At 39.9% G+C, this 24,921-nt stretch overlaps 1 protein-coding gene across 1 annotated transcript in view; it reads right to left on the bottom strand.

Annotated features, from left to right (window-relative positions):
* The window catches only part of LOC140738179 (cilia- and flagella-associated protein 54-like), a 127,722-nt gene that overhangs the window by 66,326 nt on the left and 36,475 nt on the right, over window positions 1-24,921 (bottom strand). The window contains exons 12-18 of the mRNA XM_073065296.1: window positions 18,239-18,358; window positions 17,625-17,771; window positions 14,483-14,588; window positions 13,782-13,871; window positions 12,432-12,558; window positions 10,445-10,535; window positions 60-163 (exon numbers count right to left, since the gene is read on the bottom strand). Of these exons, the coding sequence (XP_072921397.1) occupies window positions 60-163; window positions 10,445-10,535; window positions 12,432-12,558; window positions 13,782-13,871; window positions 14,483-14,588; window positions 17,625-17,771; window positions 18,239-18,358 (785 nt within the window). The remainder of the gene's footprint in view (window positions 1-59; window positions 164-10,444; window positions 10,536-12,431; window positions 12,559-13,781; window positions 13,872-14,482; window positions 14,589-17,624; window positions 17,772-18,238; window positions 18,359-24,921) is intronic.

Genomic DNA, 24,921 nt, shown 5'->3' on the forward strand with positions numbered 1-24,921 from the left:
AATAATTAAACAGCAATTGAAGAAGATTACGACCCCTAATGATGAGATTTCTAATCTACCTTTGTGCTGATGGGTCCATTTTAAGGACTGGGTTATTGAGAAAGTCATCCAGAAGTTCCTTCAACTTTAGTTTGTCTTTTCTTGTTTTCTTGGGCATTGGTGTCTAAAAAAAATAAAAGCAACATTCTTTGCAACAAAGTTCCATCTCACAGAATGACCTTCTAAATTAACCATAAATACTATACATGTTGTTAATTTAAATTGCATTATTTACCAATACATAAATATTCAATTTCATTGTATCTAACATGATTTTACCATTCAAGACCTATATGGAAACTTTACATTGAAAAATCTTTAAAACATTAGAGCATTCCTAAAATTATTAAACATACCTAAATTAACTCAATCTGTTTAAAAGTTGTAAAATATCAGAAACTTACCTCTATCCTTCACAGCCATTCCTCTCCATTTTAGATGAAATAAATAACTGAACTTGCACAAGATCTAATTGCAGGCAGCATAAATAATTTTGGGGTATATATTCACTCAAATACTTCCAGCAAGACATAGTTTTGAACATACTAAAAGTATTAAATTTTGAAAGACAAGCTGCCTTAATTAAGTCAAAAAGCAAAACACAGGGTGGTAATCTCAGGATTGCTACCTGTGCCACGAGCCAGTGAGAGTAAGAATAGGATGCTCTGGAGGATGAACACGTGGCTGAGGAACTGGTGTATGGGGCAGGGTTTCCGATTTCAGGATCATTGGGACCTCTCTGGGGCAGGTGGGACCTGTACAAGAGAGACGGGTTACACCTGAACTACAGGGAGGTTTGCTAGTGCTATTGGGGAGGGTTTAAACTAGATTTGCAGGGGGATGGGAACCAGAGTGCCAGAGCAGTTAGTGGAGCGGGGATGAAAATAAATGATGTTAAAAGTACATGCAAAGTCAGAAATAGAAGGGTTGTGTGTGGTGGTAATAATCTTCTGAGGTGCATCTATTTCAATGCAAGGTGTATTGTGGGGAAGGTTGACGAGCTGAGAGCGTGGATTGACATGAGGAATTATGACATTGCAGCCATTAGTGAAACTTGGCTACTGGAGGGGCAGGACTGGCAGCTCAATGTTCCAGGGTTCCGATGTTTCAGACGTGATAGAGGCAGAGGGATAAAGGGTGGGGGGTGGCTTTGCTAGTCAGGGAAAATGTTACAGCAGTGCTCAGGCAGGACAGATTAGAGGGCTTGTCTACTGAGGCCATATGGGTGGAGCTGAGAAACAGAAAAGGTATGACCATATTAATGGGGTTGTATTATAGACCACCCAATAGTCAGCGAGAATTGGAGGAGTAGCAGACAACTGCAGGAAACATAAAGTTATGATGGTAGGGGATTTTAATTCTCCACATATTGATTGGGACTCCCATACTGTTAAAGGTCTAGACGGGTTAGAGTTTGTAAAATGTGTCCGGGAAAGTTTTCTAAATCAATATATAGAGGTTCCAACTAGAGGGGATGAAATATTAGATCTCTTATTAGGAAATGAGTTAGGACAGGTGACGGAAGTGTGTGTAGGGGAACACTTTGGTTCCAGTGATCACAACACCATTAGTTTCAACTTCATCATGGATAAAGATAGATCTGGTCCTCAGGTTGAGGTTCGCAACTGGAAAAAGGCCAAATTTGAAGAAATGAGAAAGGATCTAAAAAGTGTGGATTGGGACAGGTTGTTCTCTGGCAAGGATAATTCAGAGTTTGTATGTTCCTGTCAAGATTAAAGGCAAAGTGAATAAGGATAAGAAACCTTGGTTCTCTAGGGACAATGGGACTCTGATAAAGAAGAAAAGAGAGATGTATGACATGTATAGGAAACAGAGAGCAAATAAGCTACTTGAGGAGTATAAAAAGTGCAAAAAAATACTTAAGAAAGAAATCAGGAGGGCTAAAAGAAGACACGAGGTAGCTTTGACAGTCAAGGTGAAGGATAATCCAAAGAGCTTCTACAGGTATATCAAGAGCAAAAAGATAGTAAGGGATAAAATTGATCCTCTTGAAGATCAGAGTGGTCGGCTATGTATGGAACCAAAAGAAATGGGGGAGATCTTAAATGGGTTTTTTACATCTGTATTTACTAAGGAAACTGGCATGGAGTCAATGGAAGTAAGGCAAACAAGTAGTGAGGTCATGGAACCTATACAGATCAAAGAGGAGGACGTGCTTGCTATCTTGAGGAAAATCAGAGTAGATTAATCCCCAGGACCTGACAGGGTATTCCCTTGGGACTTGAAGGAGACTAGTTTTGAAATTGCAGGGCCCCTGGCAGATGTATTTAAAACGTCGGTATCTACGGGTGAGGCGCTGGATGATTGGAGGATAGGTCATGCTGTTCTGTTGTTTAAAAAAGGCTCTAAAAATAATCCGGGAAATTACAGGCTGGTAAATTTGACATCGGTAGTAGGTAAATTATTGGAAGGAGTACTAAGAGGTAGGATTTACAAGTATTTAGATAGACAGGGACTTATTAGGAAGAGTCAACATGGCTTTGTGCATGGTAGGTCATGTTTAACAAATCTATTAGAGTTTTTCGAGAAGGTTACAAGGAAAGTGGATGAAGGGAGGGCAGTGGATGTTGTCTACATGGACTTCAGTAAGGCCTTTGACAAGGTTCCACATGGGAGATTAGTTAAGAAGATTCAGTCGCTAGGTAGTAGCAATATTACCACCATATAGTACCAATATTATGTGGAGAATTGCTTCTCTGAGTGGAGGCCTGTGACTAGTGGTGTGCCACAGGGATCAGTGACTGGGTCCATTGTTATTTGTCATCAATATCGAGGTATTTAAAATTTTGAGAGGGATAGATAGAGTTGACGTGAATAGGCTGTTTCCATTGAGAGTAGGGGAGATTCAAACGAGAGGACATGATTTGAGAGTTAGGGAGCAAAAGTTTAAGGGAAACACGAGGGGGTATTTCTTTACTCAGAGAGTGATAGCTGTGTGGAATGAGCTTCCTGTAGAAGTAGTAGAGGCCAGTTCGGTTGTGTCATTTAAGGTAAAATTGGATAGGTATATGGACAGGAAAGGAGTGGAGGGTTATGGGCTGAGTGCGGGTAGGTGGGACTAGGTGAGATTAAGAGTTCGGCACGGACTAGGAGGGTCGGAATGGCCTTTTTCCATGCTGTGATTGTTATATGGTTATATGGTTATAATATCAATGATCTGGATGATAATGTGGTAAATTGGATCAGCAAATTTGCAGATGATACAAAGACTGGAGGTGTAGTGGACTGTGAGGAAGGTTTTCAAAGCTTGCAGAGGGATCTGGACCAGCTGGAAAAATGGGCTGAAAAATGGCAGATGGAGTTTAATGCAGACAAGTGTGAGATATTGCACTTTGGAAGGACAAACCAAGATAGAACATACAAGGTAAATGGTAGGGCACTGAGGAGTGCTGTAGAACAGAGGGATCTAGGAATACAGATACAAAATTCCCTAAAAGTGGCGTCACAGGTAGATAGGGTAGTAAAGAGAGCTTTTGGTACATTGGCCTTTATAAATCAAAGTATTGAGTATAAGAGTTGGAGTGTTATGGTGAGGTTGCATAAGGCATTGTTGAGGCCGAATTTGGAGTATTGTGTACAGTTTTGGTCACCGAATTACAGGAAGGATATTAATAAGGTTGAAAGAGTGCAGAGAAGGTTTACAAGGATGTTGCCGGAACTTGAGAAACTTAGTTACTGAGAAAGGTTGAATAGGTTAGGACTTTATTCCCTGGAGCGTAGAAGAATAAGGGGAGACTTGATAGAGGTATATAAAATTATAATGGGTATAGATAGAGTGAATGCAAGCAAGCTTTTTCCACTGAGGCTAGGGAAGAAAAAAAACCAGAGGACATGGGTTAAGGGTTAAGGGTGAAGGGGGAAAAGTTTAAAGGGAACATTAGTGGGGGCTTCTTCACACAGAGAGTGGTGGGAGTGTGGGATGAGCTGCCAGATGAAGTGGTTAATGCGGGCTCACTTTTAACATTTAAGAAAAACTTGGACAGGTACATGAATGAGAGGTGTATGGAAGGATATGGGCCAGGTGCAGGTCAGTGGGACTAGGCAGAAAAATGGTTCGGTGCAGCCAAGAAAGGCCAAAAGGCCTGTTTCTGTGCTGTAATGTTCTATGGTTCTACGGCAAATAAAGTACAAAACAGAGATCTTATTGAACATACTGTATAACATAAAAGAGTACAGTACAGGTCCTGTGGCCAACGATGTCTTGCCATTCTTTTAACCTGCTCCGAGATCAATCTACCCTTTCCCTCCTGCAGTCCTCCATTTTCCTTTTAACATGTGCCTGTCTAAGAATCTCTTAAATGTCCCTTATGTATCTGCATCTACTACCACCACTGGCAATGCTTTGCATGCACTTACTACTATGTGTAAAGTACCTACCCTTGTATTTTCCGCCAATCACTTACTTTAAAATTGTATCCTCTCATATTAATCATTGGCACCCTGTGAAAAAGGCACTAGCTGTCCACTCTATCTATGCTTCTTGTCATCTTATACAACTTTATCAAGCTATCTCTCATTCTCCTTTGATCCAAAGAGAAAAGCTCTAGCTCATAACCTTTCCTCATAAGACATGTTCTCTAATCAAGTTACACACACAGCAGTAATCCAGTCAGATACCCTGCCCTCATAGCAGCAGGATACAAACCTGTACAGAGGAACTCAAATAGATTTCTAGTCCACCACCTTAACTACTTAGCCTTGAAAAGAAGTCCAAAGTGAGGAACAAAATGAGTATTCTGTATAGTTGATATACAGAGATACTAATAACATAGGAAATTTGTCAGTTCTTGAAACAAATGTCACATAGTCACGATGGACTGAATCTTAGAATATGAGAAACAAGTGTAAAAATTGAAAAATATCTTCAAATCCTCCATAAGAGTGATGGTGAAGGAGGACTGAGGGATCTGTAAATATCATAAAAACAAGTTCATCTAAAAGCTTTCACCTGTTAACCCTGTAACAACGTTTGTAGGTGTGTGCTTCAGAACATGGCCAACTTAATTACTGCTGATACTATCAAACCACTCTTCGAAATAGGAGTACAATGAGGTCACTTGATCCTTTAAGCCAGATCTGTTGATCAACACTATGATTATACTGAACATCCTGGACCTCATCAACTTTTCTGTGCTAGTCCAACATGGGCCGAACTTTCTGGATCTTTCAAAATATATTTACTTCCTCTTTAAATACCTCCAAATGTTCTTGCTAGATATTGACGTGTCCACATACACTAGATTATCACTGTGTTCTTACAACCATCGCTTCTTCCAAGTGGTATTCATTCTAGAGGTTTACAGATTCACCAGCTAAGCAAGGATAGTAGGCAATAATCATCTGTGGTTGGGTTTTAAATCATTGTTTAACCTGATATTGTAAGACATCATGGCACCAAGAGTCAATGTTGTGGAATCTTATAGACAACCTCTCCTAACTGTACCCAATTGTACTGTCCTTAAAACAGGACATATAAAGGAACCACAGCGAAGGATTTTGGAATATTGGCAGAAATATATTATTCGCTAAGTATGATATATCATTACAGTACTTCCAGTTTCTTTACTATTCATGAGGAAGACTTTGTTAGATTGACGCAACTAGGTTGTGTCTAAAGCCAATACTAAGGTCAATACTCCATCCACTTGATACAAATGATCAACGTATTAGGTTACTTCGGAGTTTCCCAGTCAAAGGTATTGCTATGGCTTTGAAATCAAACTATATACAGCGTGTAAGGATGACAATTTTCCTTCCAAATCAGGGAATTTGAGAGGATTATAACTATCAATTAATTTCATCATTGCAACATCTGTGCCTAGCTTTTTACATCACAGAATAAACTAAATTTAAAATGTTCCATTGTTATTTTATGATTTTGTCTTTGGGTTACGAGCCAGAGCTTTGAATTACCAGATAGAACCTACTTCTGTGCTATCAGCTCCACCAGATTGTTAATGTCATATTTTTCCATAAAACTGAATCCAAAGAGGTAAAAGGAGAGTGGATCTATAAAAATGCTGAGTCAAGTGACAGCAAAGTGAGTTCAAAGTAAAATTATTATCAAGCATCTATGTCATCATATACTACCTTGAGATTCATTTTCTTACAGGCATTCACTATAGAACAGAGAAATGCAAGAGAACCATTTGAATCAATGAAAAATAACACACAGATAAAGACTGACAAACCAATGTGCAAATCAAGGCAAATTGTGCAAATAAATAAATAATACTGTGAACACGAGTCCGTGAAAGTAAATCTATAGGCTGGGGAATCCGTTCAGAGTTGTGGTGTTCCTATACTTCCTTCGAGGTGGCAGCAGTGAGAAGAGAGCATGGCTGGATGGTGGGGGCCCTTGATGATGGATTCTGCTTCCTTTTGGCAGTGTTTCTTACAGATGTGCTCTATGGTGGGGAGGACTTATCCTGTGATGGACTGGGCTGTGTCCACCACTTTTTGTAGGCTTTTCTATTCATGAGTTTTGTGTTTCCATACCAGGCCATGATGCAACCCATCAGGGTACTCTCCACTGTGCATCTGCAGAAGTTTGACATAGTTTTAGATGACTTGCTGAATTTCCCCAAACTTATAAGACAGTAGAGATGTTGTCATGCCTTCTCTGTGATGGCACTTACATGCTGATCCCAGAACAGAACCTTTAATATGAGGAATTCAAAGTTACTGACACTCTCCACCTCTGATCCAATCCCCTGATAAAAACTGGCTCACAGACATCCAGTTCCGTCTTCCGGTAATCAATAATCTGCTGTTTGGTTTTGCTGACATTGAATGACAGCTTGTTGTTGTGGCACTATTCAATCAGATTTCCATTCCCCTCGTATATGCCAAATCATCAGCACCTTTTATTCAGCCAACAACAGTGGTGTCACCAGCAAAGTTAAATATGGCATTGGAGCTGCATTTAGCCAGACAGTCATAAGCACCAAACAAGTAGAACAAGGGTTTAATCACACAGCTTTGTGGTGCACCTGTGCTGAGGTGATTGTAGAGAAGATATTGTTCCCAATCTGTACTGATCATGGTCTGCAAGTGACAAAATCTAGGATCCAGTTGCACAACGAGGTATCAAGGCCTAGGTCTTGGTGCTTAGTGATTAGTTTCAAGGGGATGACAGTGTTGAGACCAAGGAGAAGCATACAAAGAAATATATAAAGACTGCTAATAGAATTATTTTAAAACTTCAACTTGGGGAAACAAAGCATTATTTGAAGCCTGTAACTGCAATAAGAGGCACTTGGTATACTATGACCAAATTAGAGACAGTTAGTATAGCTCTGTGTAGGGCAAGTCATGTTTTAGTAACTTGTTGGAGCTTTTAGAGGAAATGACAAAGGTGAATTTTGAAGTTGTGGATGATATCAACATGGATTTTAGTAATATAAGGTCCCTCATATGAGTATCACCCTGAAGATTAAGATGCATAGGATCCACAGTGACTTGGCCAGTTGGATTCAGAATTGGCTGGCAAAAAGAGAGAGAGGGTTGTTGCTGATTGGATTTACTCTGGATGGAAGTCTGTTAATTTAAGATGGCGCCAGTAACTGGCGACTCTGCACGTGCTCTGCCGAGCAAACGGCCCTCTACACTATCCTATTCCCGAGAAACCCTTCTAAACCTCCAATTTGCTACATCTAGTAAGATCAACAACACCCTGGCAAAGTTACTGACCCAGCTGGAGATCATCGACACACCAGAATTGCTTCAACTCCAGACCGTACCTGGACCCGATTGTTGAGGCCTGGTCCGAGGTCCACCACATTCCTGGAGACCTGCGGCCTGCTACCGTGTAGGAACACCTGGAGGCATGGCCCATTCCAACCAGCACCTCTCCAAAGCAAACGAGCACACAGAAGTGATGTCGGAGACCTCAAGATACCCCAGAAGCTTCCCCGGAGCGACCACCATAGAGCCCCGTTGGTGGCCATCCACAGCTGCCGGAAGTGAGGCCTCCGCCGCCGACCTCGGAAATTGAGCCCGGGGCTCGGCTGCAGCGGAGGCCTCCGCAACCATGACACAGTTCATGGACTTGTTTCAGCCGGCAGCCCAGCCCTCCGGGATTAAGTGTCGGCTTCAGGGCCCGACCCGATCGACAGCCCGGGCCCCCGACAGGTGGCATCCACCAATCTCAAAGAGCTGCCAATAACACACTGCATCAATGGAAATCTGGAAAGATGCAAAAATTACCGAGGAAGCGTGGGAAAAGAGCTGGGCTGCTAGTCAGATTGAAGCAGAGGGGCTTTAGGATCACTCTGCCCACAATTTTCTTTTGTATTTCAGGGAGCATGAAGCACAGAAACAAATATCACTGTGATGATTGTACGCTCTAGTTTATCAATTGTTTGGTGACAATAAAGTATTTGTATTTGTATTTGTGATTGGTGACATTCTGCAGGGATCCACACTGGGATCTCTGTTGTGTATGATATACATTAAAAACAAGAAAACCATTAAACACCCAATGGTAAAAAAAATAAATCGTGCAAACAATAAAAATAAGCAAATGACTTTCAGAACTGAAGTTCACGAAAGTGAGTCCACAGCTACAAAACCTGTCATCACTGCAGCCAATTCAGAGGCCCATTAGTTGCAGGCCACACCCTCAGTTCAGCACAGGGACAAGTAAGCCTCATGGAACAGCGAGCTGAATCAGCCCATCCCTCGCCTCTAGCCCAACACCCTGACCTTTGCAATCTGGCTCAGTGCTTAAATCATCCAAACCTGGGGTTAGTCCTCAGTCTCAGACCAGGCCCTGCCACATCGATACACTCTTAGGTCCAGCCCCACTGCCTCAATTTGACCCATTCCCGACCTTTCCTATTTGACCCAGTGCTTAAATTGACCAAACCTCATCTCTTTCCTTGCTCTCGGGTCCAGGCTCCACCAGCTTGACTCTGCATTGCCTTCGTTCCTCTCACCTCAGTTCAGCCACATTGAATTGCCTCCAAGTCCACTCCAGTAATGACCAAACATTGGCTCATTTCTCACTCTCGTGCCTGGACTAAGCCATCTCGATTCGGCCTGGATAAACCACGCTGCAACCATCTTGCATGTTCAAGACTTCAGTTCACAACCCAAAAGTACCACCTCAGCTCCAAAAGAGGAGTTACAAGCTATTGATCACAGAGATTGTATCCAAGAAAAAGTGTAATTAATACAGTAATTCTTTTGTTTTGTTTGCTACCTGGAAGTCATTGCTGTGCTTCACCAGCAGCATCTTAAACCAGAATCTTTAGCCCAACTAGTCCCTTCTCTTGTGTTTATTCCAGCATTCCCTCAACTGTACAAAATTATTTACTAACCAATTCCAATGATAATGATTTTATCTTTTACAGTAAACTGATTTTTAATCTGAGTTCCCCATTTTAATTTTTGGGTACCCTCTTAAACTGATGGCATTTAGTTTTCTCTGCCATAAATATCCTCATTTACTTTTTCCAATCTTTTCATCAAAATAAAAAAACTGCTTATATCACCCCTAAATCTATGCGTTTCAGGAAAACAATACAGCATTTCATTCCTTTCCCATTAGGTGTGATCTTACACTTAATCATTCTTGCCTTCTAGTTAATAAAGCATACAAGATCCTTGACTTTGTAATTGGAGGTGACAACTGCAAAAGCTGAAAATTCAGCTAAACTTAAATATATTCCTTCTGGACCACCTGGAAATATGACATCAATTCACACCCTTACATGACACAAAGGGTGTGTATGTACCAGAAAGGTTATTGTTTTTTATCATCAAGAACAGCTGTGAGGATAATTTGTTAGACAAGAATAACTTAGCTTTCCTCCTTGAAGAAGATTTATGTTAAGACTTGGAACAAGTGCTTAAAATTTTGAAAGATTTAGAGACATTAAATAAAGCAAAGTTGTCTCTGATGACTGACTGGTCCAATAAGGAAATGTTAATTCATAGTTACCATTTGGAACACATCACTCATCAGAAACAGATTTAACAATAGATTTTATAAAGCAAACTAGGTATGTATCTAAGGGACAGAAAATGTAAGGGAATGGAGACAAAATAGTACAGATTCAATGGGTTCCACAATCTCATTCTACCCAGTTCAATTCAATGACTCCTCATAACCTTGCCCCATAGATAACTTTTTCAACTATCTGTCTTAATGTCTTGCTTCCAGTGTGAAAATGGAGTACTTTTCCAGCCAACTTGCATTGAACGATTATTGTTTCCTTGATTACTGTACAGAGATTTTACAACTCCAAATTATTCTCTATGGATTTCAGCTTCTCCAAATTCTTGAAATAAAACATGTTACTGATTGTCCTTTGCAAGAAATTCACACTGACTTATGTGAAACTGAAAACAATCACTAAGTATTGCAGCTGTAACTTACTTTATGATACTCCACCACAACTACTGTGTTTTTCAGCAATTTGGTTGCTTTCTTCTCAGATTTCTTTATGCCAAGAAGAGATCTGTTCCGCCTAGTTGGTTGAAAGAAAACGTTGGTTTGTATTTCAGCAATCGAAGTTAACAATTGTTTTGAATAGGTACTTGCTCCCAATAATAAGGTCAAACTCCAAAGCAAAAGGATGATATCATGAAATTCCTCAAAATAATTTTTGTTGAGAATTATAAAATATTTCTCTAAATAGCTGCAGCTGTTAATCTACTTTTATAACCTTTAATCTAATTTTCTAATCCACTTTAACCAAGCTTCACTTCAAACATGAGTAGAGCATTGTTACTTGAGTTTAATTTCTACTTTTGGACTTCAGTTTGCTATTCTCAAACTCAATATAAAATTCGATGCAATGCTCATTTATTAGTGATTACAAATAGGTTACTAAGTAATCCCATCGAGTTATACATAACAGTATAAAACACTTTTCTCCCCTGGGTGAGTCCACAAAACGAGTTCCATGAAATGTTCATCAAGACTGCCTTTGCAAATTGGATTTGCCATACTTATAAACATCAAATCACCCATGGATACTGCAATATCATTGCTCAATTTCTAAAATGACTCTTTTCAACTGTAGCCACTGTCAAAGACCTAATAACTACTCCCAAAAGTAATTCAATTCCTTGTTTTATTTTCCCTCTATCAAAATTATTCTAGGTCTTGACCTGTTTTTGATCAAAGATCATTTTTAACCACCAGTCCATTGTGATCTTCCATTATTAGAGATAATCCTCCTCCTGATTCAATTTTTCCATTGTCCCAAAATATCAAGTATCATGATAGATTTCATTCTCAGCCTATATGAATCTCATAACTAAGACTTTGCAAGGAATAATAGAACATAGGTAATTGACTTTAATTGTGCCAATAATACATGTACTGTACGTTGTAATTTGTTACAATTTATTTCATGAATTCAAATAAAGCACTTTGACAATTTTCCTCTGCTCCATAAAATTAAACGAGGATGGTAGAGTATGTTTGGGAATACTGGGATCATTAAGGACCAAATAGAAGGGTAAAGGGGATTATAAGAAATCAGAAGGGTTGGGAAATTAGAGTCGGGAAGAGTTTGGGGACTGGGGAGACATCAGACAAGGATCAGAATGGAGAGAGAGAGAAAAGATGACAAAGATGGGGGGTTAGGGTGGAGGTCAAATCAGTGATCCAGAAGTTTTAAAAGCCAGGAAAAAACAGACCTAAAGAAATGATGACTGGTGAGAAATGGGAGGGGCATGATAATCGAGGTTTGTAGAAATTTGATAAGGAAAACCCCAGAAGAAATTGAAAGGCAGCTGGATAATTGTATGGGAGTGTTGATGGGAGATCATTGAGTCTGGGGAACAGATTTCACAAGATATGCTTGTGGACTTGGAGGAAACTCTTGCCATCTGCCTGAAATTTAGACCATGCTATTACAAATACTTGCCAGCAATTCTGAGTAAATTTAAAATTAAGGCAGACACTCCTGAGAGCATTTCAATGATCAACCAACATCCTAAGTGCTGGGCTTGAGAAATAATGAATTCAAAACAAGTTTGAACCTAGTTTCAGGGTTTTAATATTCAGTGTTCCCATTTGACCCTAATCCACATTAATTTACTTCTTGTGTTTACATGCGTTCATTGATAACAAATTTATATTTCCTAACAAAATGGAAAAATTAGCTACATATAATAATAAAATAATTAGGCTATTTTCCTTGGAAAAAATGTTCTACTCAAGAAAAAATATTGGACAGTTCATTTTCCAATTCAGTCAACATTAATAAATAGTTCAAGAGCCAGATGCCCAGCTCTAATATAAGGTTAATGATCTGAAATGTTAATTGATTCTTGCTCCATGTTTGTTGCCTGTCTGATTGACTACTTCCAAGATTTTTTGTTGTATTTGTTTTAAATAACAATGTGCTTACTTTTTTATATATGCAACAACTTCATTCGCCCATCTTGAAACTGGTTTAAAATTCTCTTCTCGTATTAACCTATGCATCAGTATGACGAAGGACTCCAGAAATCGATCTTGACCTTTCAGCTGCATTACTGTAACAATGATACAATATGTTTCTTTACAAGATCAAATTTCAGTAGATGATACTTTCAACATGGATATTCTGTCAATTTGACAATCACTGAGAAAAACATGAAGCAAATAAAATTTAGTGTTAAGTTAGTAACATTTATAACAGTATCTTTATTCTGCAATTCAGCATCAATTAACATAAAGGGGCTGAGATCTGTAACCAATCTGGTGAACTCTCACCATAATACCATCTGAGGCAGCCAACACTTTGGTTGGAACTAAGATCAGGTTTGAAGCTTTAAAGGAGAATCTTCATTTGGCTTTTGAAGGAATAGAGTTTTCCTCAAAAGACAGAGAAAACAGCTTCAAAATGGAACCTGGGCTTTCATACATAAAAGTATGAAGTTTCCCGTCTCTAACTGGAGGAATTTAATGCGGAGGGTTATATGGGCGGCAGGGTTTAAGGGTCGGCACAACATTGTGGGCCGAATGGCCTGTACTGTGCTATATTGTTCTTTGTTCTTTAACAGGTTAGGTCAGCAATACTTGGTATGGTACAGCAGTGATGAAGCTAGAAGAGCCATTGCTTCACAGCTTCAGCTTCAACCCTAATCTTTGGTGCTCTCTGTAAGTGGGTTTCCTCCAGGCACTCCAATTTCATCCAAACAAGTTGCTTGGTAGATTTAGTGGCCACTGTAAATTACCCCAAGTGTGCAGATGAATTATTGAAATGGTTAAGAGAGTGGAGTGAGACCATGCAGAGATAGTAAAATAGCACAGCCTAGGATCATGTACAAAATAGATGCTTGATGGTCGGTGAGGTCTCACTAGACCAGGAGGATGTTTTTCGCTTAATGACTGTACAAACAAGGGTTCTAACATTTGGAACAGTTTTATACATTAAAGCCTCTAAATCAATACAAACTGTGCTATTTTATGAGGTGAAATATTCTACATACAAGTTTGGTCTCCTGACTTCCTGAAAAGACAATTGTGCTATACCAGGAAACAAATTGCTGAGTGATCAAAGACCTTCCCATTTATATTCCACTTTTCTGACTATCACATTAAATGCAGTTCACTATTCAGTAACTAGATCTTAAACCCAACTCATGCCAACGTTACACTCCACTCAGCCTTCATAGATATAAACTTTTTACTGACGTAAGGTATAAACTTTTACTGAGTAATATTCAAAAATAATTTAAAATAATTTAATGCGCCACAAATTGAAATTGTTTACCTTTGCGATAAGCACCATTTATTGATCCAAATGAAACAGCTATGAAAAGTGCTGTAGAGGATCCGATCTCGGTCAATTCTTCTGCCTTTACTGAAACAGCGTAGTAAGAAAAAAGGAAGAGATTTCCTACATTGAATTATTGCAATCACAGCTATAAAGAATGATTAAAAGAAAACAAGTCATGGAATTATATATTATTTTCCTGCAATCTTAGAATGTCCAAAATAAAGACTCCGCAGTGGATGGTGTATTTTGTGAAATGTGAGAAATAAGGCAGCGAATAAGCATGCTGCAAGGTGTCACAAACAGCAGCAAAGAGGCAGCTCAGTATCATGATCCTTGATACGTAATGAAATATTGACTAGCAGAACCAGGGAGAACTTGCTCTTCCCAATTGTGCAGTAAAATTTTGTTGGTACACTTGATACAATATAAACAAATGTCAATTAAACATTCAATCAGCAAAATAATATGTTCTATGGTGCAGATCTCTTCCAGTACTGAACTGAAGTGTCAACCTCAGTTTTGTACTCAGCTTTCTGGAATGTGATTTTAGTTCACAATTGTCAAACTGGGAGACTGAGTTACAGTTAACTCCATAACTCCATAACATTTGAACAAGAAATTCCTCTTAGATACTACAACAGTACACTGGTTGACATCAAGCTTTGTTAGAAAGTAATGAAAACTTATGTTCTTACCTTCTTTCATCAGATTAGTCAAGCCTTTGTTCATTGCCTTCACCTGTTGTTCTAAAGAGTTGTTAATTGCTAACTTCTCCCCAACAGCTGTGTTTTCCAGTTTCTTCTAATTAAATAAAATACAAGAATATTTGGGGTGAAAAGATTGCCAGCTGTTTGCATTCATATTAAGAAGTAATGAAGTTGAAAGAGACTTTGATAAACATAAGTCATACTTTTCAAACTATTAAATTACACCTCATAAAATGGTATCCACCCATCCACATGCATGCACACATCTACTCTAGTTTCAGAAGTGAAGCTAGAGTGAATTCAAGTTCATTATTGTCATTGGCATACATAGTGTCTAAATGCCATGAAAATTAATTTGTGTCCATCATTCTCTGTAGCCTCTTGCGTTCCTGTGCACTGGACTTTCTATACCAGGCCATGATGCCACAAGTCAGAATGCTTTCCACTGTATATCTTTGAAATTTCTCAGTCTTCCATGACTCCTAAGAAATAGGGGTACTGGTGTGCCTTTTCTCATGGTGGTGTCTATGTGACTGGCCCAAGATCGAGTGTCAAAGATATTGACGCCCATGATCTTGAATCTGCTCACAATTTCCAAGAAAAACCCTTCAATGAGGACTGGTGCACCTATGCTTGACTTCCCCTTTCCAACGTCCATAAAAATGTCTTAGTCTTGCTGACTTTGAGTGCAAGATTGTTGTTATGACCCCAATCTATCTCACTTCTGTATAGCACCTCATCACCATCTGTGATTCTACCAACAGTGGTATCATCTTCGAATTTGTAAATGCTCTGAATCTTAAAGTAAGCGTACCCAGGGACCCTGTTCACCCAGGCCATGCTCTCTTCTAGCTACTGCCATCAGGAAGAAGCTAAAGGGGCCTCAGGATTCACACCACCAGGTTCAGAAACAGTTATTACCCCTCAACTATCAGGCTCCTGAACCAATCACAAACAAGGGAAAGTCTGCCAATGCTAGCCTGCTGAGTTCCTTCAGCATTTCCTGTGTGTGGCTCTTGAACCGAAGTGGTTATCTTCACTCAATTTCTCTTGCCCCATCATTGAAGTGGTCCCACAACCTATGGATTCACATTCAAGGACTCTTCCTTTCATGTTCTAGATATTTATTGCTTATTTATTATTATTATTATTTATTTCTTCTTGTATTTGCAGTTTGTTGTCTTTTGCACACAGCTTGAACAACAAAGATGGTGCAGTCTTTCATTGAAATATACACAGGACGTTGGTCCCACCATTATTCTTTTATGGATTTATTGAGTATGCCTGCAAGAAAATGAATTTCAAGGGTCATATATGGTAATATATATATACTTTGATAATAAATTTACTTTGAACTTTTTAACTCTATCACAGATTCACTGTGATAACTCAGTGTAGAAGTTGAATTAATGGCCATTTGTCCTGAACAAATTATATGTTTATACAAGTTGGTGAATTTGCAATTGTTTTGATCACCCCTAGCTTTAGAAAGATTCTGGCACACTGAACTTCTGAAGACATTAGCATTATAAGGCACTTGACCATAAAAGTCAAAAGGTATAAATTATATCTCTCTCATCCTTGATTACCCATTCATCTTTGACTGCTTTTATTTTGGATCTTGGGTTCTAACTGACTTCCAAACAAGCAATTTTTTAAGCCATTTTCAGATGTGGGTGTTATTTTCTGGAATATCAGTTACTTCCCCTTCTGAAAACAGTGAGGAGTTAACTTTGGAGTGGAATAAACAGTCAATGTTTCAGGCCAAGATAGTTCATCAGGATTAGAAAGGAAGGGAGCAGAAGACAGAATGAGAAAGTTGGGAGAGGGGAATGAGTGTAAGGTGATAGGTGAGAACAGGTGAGGGGGAGTTTGGGTGGGGGGATGAAATTTTGTCCACCACAAAAGACTTGCCTTTTCCTGGTGTTGGAAAAGCAATATTTCATATACCATCTGGGTAGCCTCCAACCTGATGGCATGAATATTGATCTCTCCAACTTCTGGTAATTTCTTCCCTCTTCCTCCCCCACCCTACCTGCCCTTCCTGCTCTCTTTTTCTATTCCTCATTCTGGTTACTCTCTCACCTCTTCTCTTGTCCTCACCTCCCATCACCTCTCACTGGTTCCCTTCCTCCTTCCCTTTCTTCCATGGTCCACTTTCCTCTCCTATCTGATTCCATTTTCAGCACTTTACCTATTCCAGCTATCCTTTCTTTGCTTCTCACTTCATTATCCCTTCCTCTCCCACCCAGGTCTCTCCTCACCTGGTTTTACCTATCACCTCCCAGCTTATACTCCTTCCTCTCCCCACATCTTCTTATTTTGGCTTCTGCTTCCTTTATTTCCAGACCAGATGAAAGGTCTCGGTGCGAAACATCAGCTGTTTATTTCCCTTCATAGATGCTGCCTGATCTGCTGAGATCCCCCAGCAGTTTTTGTGTGTTTCTCAAGGAGTTAACTTCATCACTGTTGATACAAACTAGAACAGCAAATTACTTCCATCAAGCCATCTTGAAGTTAGATTATTTTCTTACAGATTTACTTAATTAAATGCAAATTTCCTAGCTTACAACATGGTGAGATAATTAGCAGAATTTGGTAATAAAATCTCCTGACCACTATGATATATCAAACTAATCTGCCTCCAGTGAGCTAATTTCCCTTTTTCTCTCTTTTTGAAGAATGCAAGTTAAATTGCACTGACCATCATACGGTCCATAGATATAGAAACAGAATTAGGCCACTGAGCCTATTGAGTCTGCTCTGCCATTCCATCATGGCTGATATATCATCCCTCTCAACCCTATTCTCCTGCCTTCTTCCCGTAACCTTTAACACCCTGATTAACCAAGAACCTATCAATATCTAGTTTAAATATATTCAATGACTTGGCCTCTGCAGTTGTCCATGGCAATAAATTTCATAGATTCACCACTCTCTGGCTAAAGAAATTCTTTCTCATCTCTATTGAGATTTCAACTTATAGTTTATCGTATTCAATCTCAGTTATTAGCCAACTTGCAAAATAACCATATATATTATTCACAAATCATCACCTTTTCAGCAATATAAGATATTAATTACAAATTTCACTTTATAACTAAGTAATTTATAACTAAAGAGTATTTACATTTAGTTCTTGTACTGGTCCAACATCTTCCATGTTTCCTAGTGCTTTTGGTTCCACAGTAGTGATGTGAAGTGTTGAAAGCAGAATCTGCTTTCCAATTGCTGTGACTTCTACTGCAAGATCATTTTCTTTCCAACATCGTAATGCCTGTTAATATGAAACTATCGTTCAAATGCTTCAAATATTGCAATAATGGGCTTGCCAATGAAAGTTAAGTTGGCTAAGGGCATAAGGTTTATCTCAAAAAGTATTGAAAAATGTGTGTGTAATTGAAACTTCCAATTCAAAATCAATAGCAGCAATCTCAGTGCAAAATTTGGTGGAAAAACATTCCATTATTGGAAGCCGAAACAGTGCCAATAACACACTTTTAACATTTAAAGTACATTACCTGCATGTATTAAAAAGATCACACATATTCACATGTGTGAATACACAAAGAGATTTAAGAGTTCGATTACACAAATAGGAAAAGGATATAAGAGAGTAGCTGGAGAGACTTAAAGTAAGAAAGACATCGAGGGACTAAATGGCCCTCCAACATTCATGTCATTGTGACTGCCAAAAATACAAGTTACATTTTCTAAATGCATTGACCAATATAAGTACTGTACCTTTGCCAAGTAATATGTGAGACAACCGATCATGTGCTGCACACTTTCAGTTACTCCATATTGTTTCCTCAGTTTGAGGACATCAACATCTTGCAGGACACACAGGCATTTTGTGAGAACCTGTCATACAATTATTGAAAGCAGTTATTTCTTGTTTCTTTGCATGGGGAATTCCACGAACCACCAAAATAAAGTACACAATAAAAAGGCATAAGAATTCAACTTCAGGCAACATGGAAACAAAATTCAAAAGAAGGGTGGTGAATACATTGTCTACCTGCACTGCAATTTCTCTCTAAATGTAACACATGATTCTGCATTTTGTTATTGCTCCCAATGTTCCATCTCAATGCACTGATCTGTATGGATGATATTTATCACAAAGTTTTTCACCGTACTTCCACATATATGACACTAATAAACCAATTTACCATTTTTTTAAACTAAACATGGCTAGAAACCCTGTGAATTTGATGCTAGCTGAGAAAATAGATAATTTGGGGAATAAACTGAAAATATAATGAAGAGCAAGGAAATTTCATGGTTAAACTGATTGCACTGTAAACATCTGAGATTATTCAAAAAATGGATGACATAAGGTTCTGCATGATAGGGTCATGACCCTGGTCAGTGCATATGCAGCAGAATGGGAAGTACACAAATCAAACAAAATGCGGGAGGAACTCAGCAGGCCAAGCAGCATCTGTGGAAAAGAGTACAGTGGACATTTCGGGCCAAGACCCTTCATCAGGACTGGAAAAAAAGATGAGGAGTCTGAGTTAGAAGGTGGGGGGAAGGGAGGGAAGAAATACAAGGTGATCGGTGAAACTGGGAGTAGGGAAGGGGAAGTGAAGTAAAGAGCTAGGGAGTTGATTGGTGAAAGAGATACAGAGCTGGAGAAGGGGAAATCTAAAAGGAGAGGACAGAAGGCCATAGAAGAAAGAAAAAGGGGCAGGGCCACCGGAGGGAGGCGATAGTCAGGCAAGGAGATAAGGTAAGGGAGGGAAAAGGGAATGGGAATGGGGGGTGGGGGTGGCCATTACTGGAAGTTTGAGAAATCAATGCTCATGACAACAGGTTGGAGGCTACACAAACGAAATATAAGGTGTTGATCCTCCAACGAGTGTGGCCTCAACACGACAGTGGAGGAGGCCATGGACAGACATATTGGAACGGGAATGGGAAGTGGAATTAAAATGGTTGGCCACTGGGAGATCCAGCTTCTTCTGGCAGACGGAGTGCAGGTGCTCAGTGAAGCAGTCTCACAACTTACGTCAGGTCTCACCAATATACAGGAGGCCACACTGAGAGCACTGGATACAGTAGATGACCCCAATACACTCACAGGTGAAGTGTCACCTCACCTGAACAGACTGTTTGGGGCCTTGAATAGAGGAGGTGTAGGGGCAGGTGTAGCACTTCTTCTGCTTGCAAGGATAAGCACCAGGAGGGAGATCAGTGGGGAGAGATTAATGGACAAAAGTGTTGCATAGGGAACGATCACTGTGGAATACAGAAAGTGGGGGGGGGGGGGGGGGAGGGAAAGATGTGCTTGGTGGTGGGATCCCATTGGAGATGACGGAAGTTATAGAGAATAATGTGCTGGACGCTGAGGCCAGAGGGGTGGTAGGTAAAGACAAGAGAACCCCTATCCCTGGTGGGGTGGCAGGAGGTTTGAGTGAGGGCAGACATGCACAAAATGGAAGAGATGTGGTTGAGGGCAGCATTGATGGTGGAGAAAGGCCTCAAAGCTCTCTTTCTTTCTGGACACTAGACCCAACCAGTTCCGCTCCACCACCACCCTCCTCTGTCTAGTGGAACTAGTCTTCACTCTCAATAATTTCTCACTTGGGTCCTCCCACTTCCTTCAAACAAAAGGTGTAGCCATGGGTACTCACAAGGGTCCCAGCTATGCCTGCCTTTTTGACGGCTATGTGGAACAGTCTAAGTTAGCCTACACTGGTGTCACTCCCCCACTTTTCCTATGCTACATCGATGTCTGCATTAATGTTGCTTCCTGCAGCAATGCTGAGCTCATCAACTTTATATACTTTGCCTCCAATTTCCACCCTGCCCTCAAACTTACCTGGTCCATTTCTGACACCTCCGTCCCCTTTCTTGATCTCTCCGTCTCTATCTCTGGAGACAGCTTATCCATTGATGTCTATTACAAACCCACTGACTCTCACAGCTACTTGGACTATACTTTTTCCCAGCCTGTTACTTGTAAAAATGCCACCCCCTTCTCTCAATTCCTCCATCTCCGCCACATCTACTCTCAGGATGAGGCTTTTCATTCCAAAATGAAGTAAGTGTCCTCCTTCTTCAAAGGGACTTCCCTTCCTCCACCATCAACACTACCTTCAACCGCATCTCTTCAATTTCATGCACATCTACCCTCACCCCCATCCTCCCACTATCCCACCAGGGATAGGGATCCTCTTGTCCTCATCTGCCATCCCACTAGGGCCTGCATCCAGCACATAATTCACCATAACTTCCGTCTTCTCCAATGGGATCCCACCACCAAGCACATCTTTCCCTCCCCCCCTCACTTTATTTTCCACAGGGATCACTCCCTACATGACACCTCTTCTTTGGTGCCATTTCCTGATATAGCCATGAATTCCTTAATAATTCAAAATTTATTTGTCTAGTATTTAAAAACCTCTGTAGATTTTGCCCCCACAGCTTTTGCAGTAGAGTATCACAGAGTCTCGCCACTCTGTGGGAGAAAACTCCAATACACTGCAGATATGATGTAGTCCAAAAGCTGTGATTAGGGTACACGTCAGTTGAGACAGAGTGGTGAAGGCTTGTAATTTGCAGTTTGTTTAACTTCTTAGAATTTAATCTTTTAAGTCTCATTATTATTCTGGTGAATGTACAGTATGTTACATTTTCCTGAGTTCATGCCTTTTTTCCTATTCCTGATTTATAATAATTTCTAGGATGTTATTTGTATCTCCAATAATGAAGACTGATTTAAAATTGTTAATTCCCTGTACTTAATTTTTATAGGATCAGCTCTTGTTTTATTCATTTGCTTTTTAAAAAACTGCAGAAATTCCTATTATCTGTCTTCATATTTCTGGCTACTGTTATCACACATTTTCCTTCCTCATTAGCCTTCTAGCTTTTCACATTCTAGCTTTTCTTCTTGTTAGCCTTCTAGTCAATTTGTTGTTTTATATATATTCTACAATCTGCCACCTCAATTCTCACAATAATATGGTTCTTTGTTCAGTTCAGTACTGTCTTTGACCATGGATGATGAATCCTGCCCATCAAGTTTTTATTTCTTGTAATATATTTATTCAGTATTGCCTGAAAAGTCCCTTTAAATATCTGTCACTGCATTTTGGCTGGTAGAACACTGGTGCAGCAGGTAATGCTTCTGCTTCACAACTCCAGAGACCGGGGATTAATCCTAACTTCAGTGTTATCTGTGTGGAGCTTGCATGTTCTTTCTGCGTGAATTTTCCCCAGATCTCAGCTTCCTCACATGTCACAAAGGCATTCGTTTGTTAGGTTAATTTAATTTACTAGAACTGTAGGTGGCTGGTAGTAAAATGGGTTACAGGGAAACAAATGGAGGAATGGGAATTATGGGATTACTCTGATAGCCAGAATTACCTTCTGCACAGTTGTCAGAAAATATGACTGATTGCTTAGCATAATTTCCCCCATTCACTCTGGCACACAAAATCCCACTCATAATTGCCCTTCTTTAAGTTTAAAATATTGTTCTTAGGTTCATTCTTCTCCTTAAAGACAGAGCAAAGAGGTAAGTTGTACCACAGAGGCAAAACGCTTAAGGGCTAAGAAAGCAGAACAGAAGGTGCTGCATTTAAATGCTCATAGCATTCAAAGTAAGGTGGACGAACTCGTGGCGTTGGTTAATTTGACATTGTTGGCATCACTGAATCATGGCTGAAAGCCAGCCATAGTTGGGAGCTTAATATCAAAGAATATACTTTAATTGAAAGGACAGGCAGGAAGGCATAGGCAGTGGTGCAGCTCTATTGCTAAGAGATGGAATTACATCTTTAGAAAGAGATGGCATAGGTTCGGAGAACGTTGAATCTTTGTGGGTGGAGGTAAGAATCAGCAAGAGTAAAGAAAAACATTATGAGAATCATATATAGGCCTCGAAATAATAGCCAAGATGTGGGGTTGAGATTGCAAAGGGAGCTGGAAAAGGCATGTAATAAGGGTAATGTCACAATTGCAGTGAGGGACTTCAATATGCAAGGGGTTTGGGGAAATCAGGTTGGTGTCAGATCGTAAGAGAGGGAATTTGTTGAATGCCTACAAGATGGCTTTTAAGAGCAGCTTGTGCTTGAGCCTACTCAGGGAAAGGCTGTCTTAGATTGGGTGTTGTGTTACAATCCAGATTTTATTAGAAAGCTTTAGGTAAATTATTAGTCAACTTAACATAAAGGATCCCTTAGGAGGCAATGATCATAATATAATTGAATTCATACTGCAATTTAAGAGGGAGAAGCGTAAGTCACATGAATCAGTATCACATTGGAATAAAGGGAATTACAGAAGCATGAGAGAGAAGTTTTCCCAGGTAGATTGGAGGGGGGTACTGTTGGGGGTAATGGCAGAGCAGAGACAGCTGAAGTTTCTGGGAATTGTTCACAAGGCACATGATAAATATGTCCCATTAATGAAGTAGTTCTCAAATGACAGGGCTAGACAACCATGACTGAAAAGGGAAGTTAAGGAGTGCATAAAAGCCAAGGAAAGGGCATATAAGGTAGCAAAAGTGAGTGGGAAGTTGGATGATTGAGAAGGCTGTAAAATCCAAAAAAAGCCAACTAAAAAAGAAGAGAGAAGATGAAATATGAGAGCAAACTAGCCAATAATATAAAGCAGGACACTAGAAGTTTTTTCAGTTATGTAAAGAATAAAAGGGAGGACAGAGTTGATATGGGACCACTGGAAAATGATGCCAGTGAGGTAGTAATGGGGGACAAAGAAATGGTGGATGAACTGAAGAAGTACTTTGCTTCAGTCTTTACTGTGGAAGACACTTGCGGTATGCCAGAGGTCTATGAGTGTCAGAGAGCAGGAGTGAGTGCCATTGCTATTACAAAGGAAAAAGTGTACAGCAAACAGAAGGGTCTTAAGATGGATAAGTCACCTGGATCAGAGTCCTAAAAGAGGTTACTGAAGTGATAAAAGATGAATTGGTTTGATCTTTCAAGAATAACTTGATTCTGGCACAGTCTTATAGAACTTGAAAATTGCAAATGTCACTCCACTCTTTAAGAAGGGAGGAAGACAAACAAGAGGAAATTATGGACCAGTTAGCCTAACCTTGGTGGTTGGGAAAGTGTTGGAGTCTATTATTAAGGATGAGGTTTTGGGGTACTTGGAGACTAATGACAAAATAAGTCAAAGTCAGCATGGTTTCTGTCAAGGGAAATCTTTCCTGACAAATCTGATAGAGTTTTACAAGGAAGTAACAAGCAGGGTGGACAAAGGAGAGGCAGTGGATGTCATTTACTTGGATTTTCAGAAGGCATTTGATAAGGTGCCACACATGAAGCTGCTTAACAAGATAAAATCCTGTAGAGTTACAGGAAATATATTGGCATGGATAAAGGAATGGCTGACAGGCAGGAGGCAGTGAGTGAGATTAAAAGGGGCCTTATCTAAATTGGCTGCCAGTGACTAGTAGTGTTCCTCAGGGATCAGTATTGGGACCACTACTTTTCACATTATTAATGATTTGGATTATGGAATTGATGGCTTTGTGGCAAACCTTGTGGATGATACGAAGATAGGTGGAGGAGTAGGTACTGTAGTGCTGAAGAGGCTATGTGATTGCAGCAGGACTTAGACAAATTGGATAAATGGGCAAATAAGTGGCAGATGGATTACAGTGTTAGGAAATGTGTGATCATGCATTTTGGTAAAAGGGACAATAGTGCAGACTATTATCTAAATGGGGAGAAAGTTCAAACATCAGAAGTGCAAAGGGACTTGGGATTCCTCATGCAGGACTCCTGAAAGGTTACTTCACAGGTTGAGTCTGTGGTAAGGAAGGCAAATGCAATGTTGGCATTCATTTCAAAGGGAATAATAAACAAAAATAAGGAGATAATGCTGAAGCTTTATAAGACACTAGTCAGGCCACACTTGGAATATTGTCAACAGTTTTGGGCCCTTTATCTCAGAAAGGATGTGTTTTCATTGGAGAGAGTCTAGAGGAGGTTTATGAGGATTAAACCAGGAATGAAGGGGATATCATATGGGGTGCATTTGGTAGCTTTGGGACTGTACTCACTGGAATTTAGAAGAATACGTGGGGATCTCATTGAAACCTATCGAATGTTGTAAGGACTTGATAAGGTGGATAAGGAGAGGATGTTTCCCCTGGTGGGGATATCCAGAATCAGAGGGCACACCATCAAGACTGAGGGGTGGCCTTTTAGAACAAAAGTAAGGAGGAATATTTTTAGCCAAAGAGTGGTGAATCTGTGGAATGCTCTGCCACAGACTGTGGTGGAAGCCAAGCCCATGGATATATTCAAAGAGGAAGTTGACAGATCCCTGATTGGTCGGGACATCAAGGGATATGGTGAGAGGGCAGGTGTATGACGTTGAATGAGATCTAGGATCAGCCATAATGAAATGGTGGAGTGGATTGAATAGCCTAATTCTGC

This window comes from Hemitrygon akajei, chromosome 14 (assembly GCF_048418815.1).
Source record: "Hemitrygon akajei chromosome 14, sHemAka1.3, whole genome shotgun sequence".
Taxonomy (NCBI): domain Eukaryota; kingdom Metazoa; phylum Chordata; class Chondrichthyes; order Myliobatiformes; family Dasyatidae; genus Hemitrygon; species Hemitrygon akajei.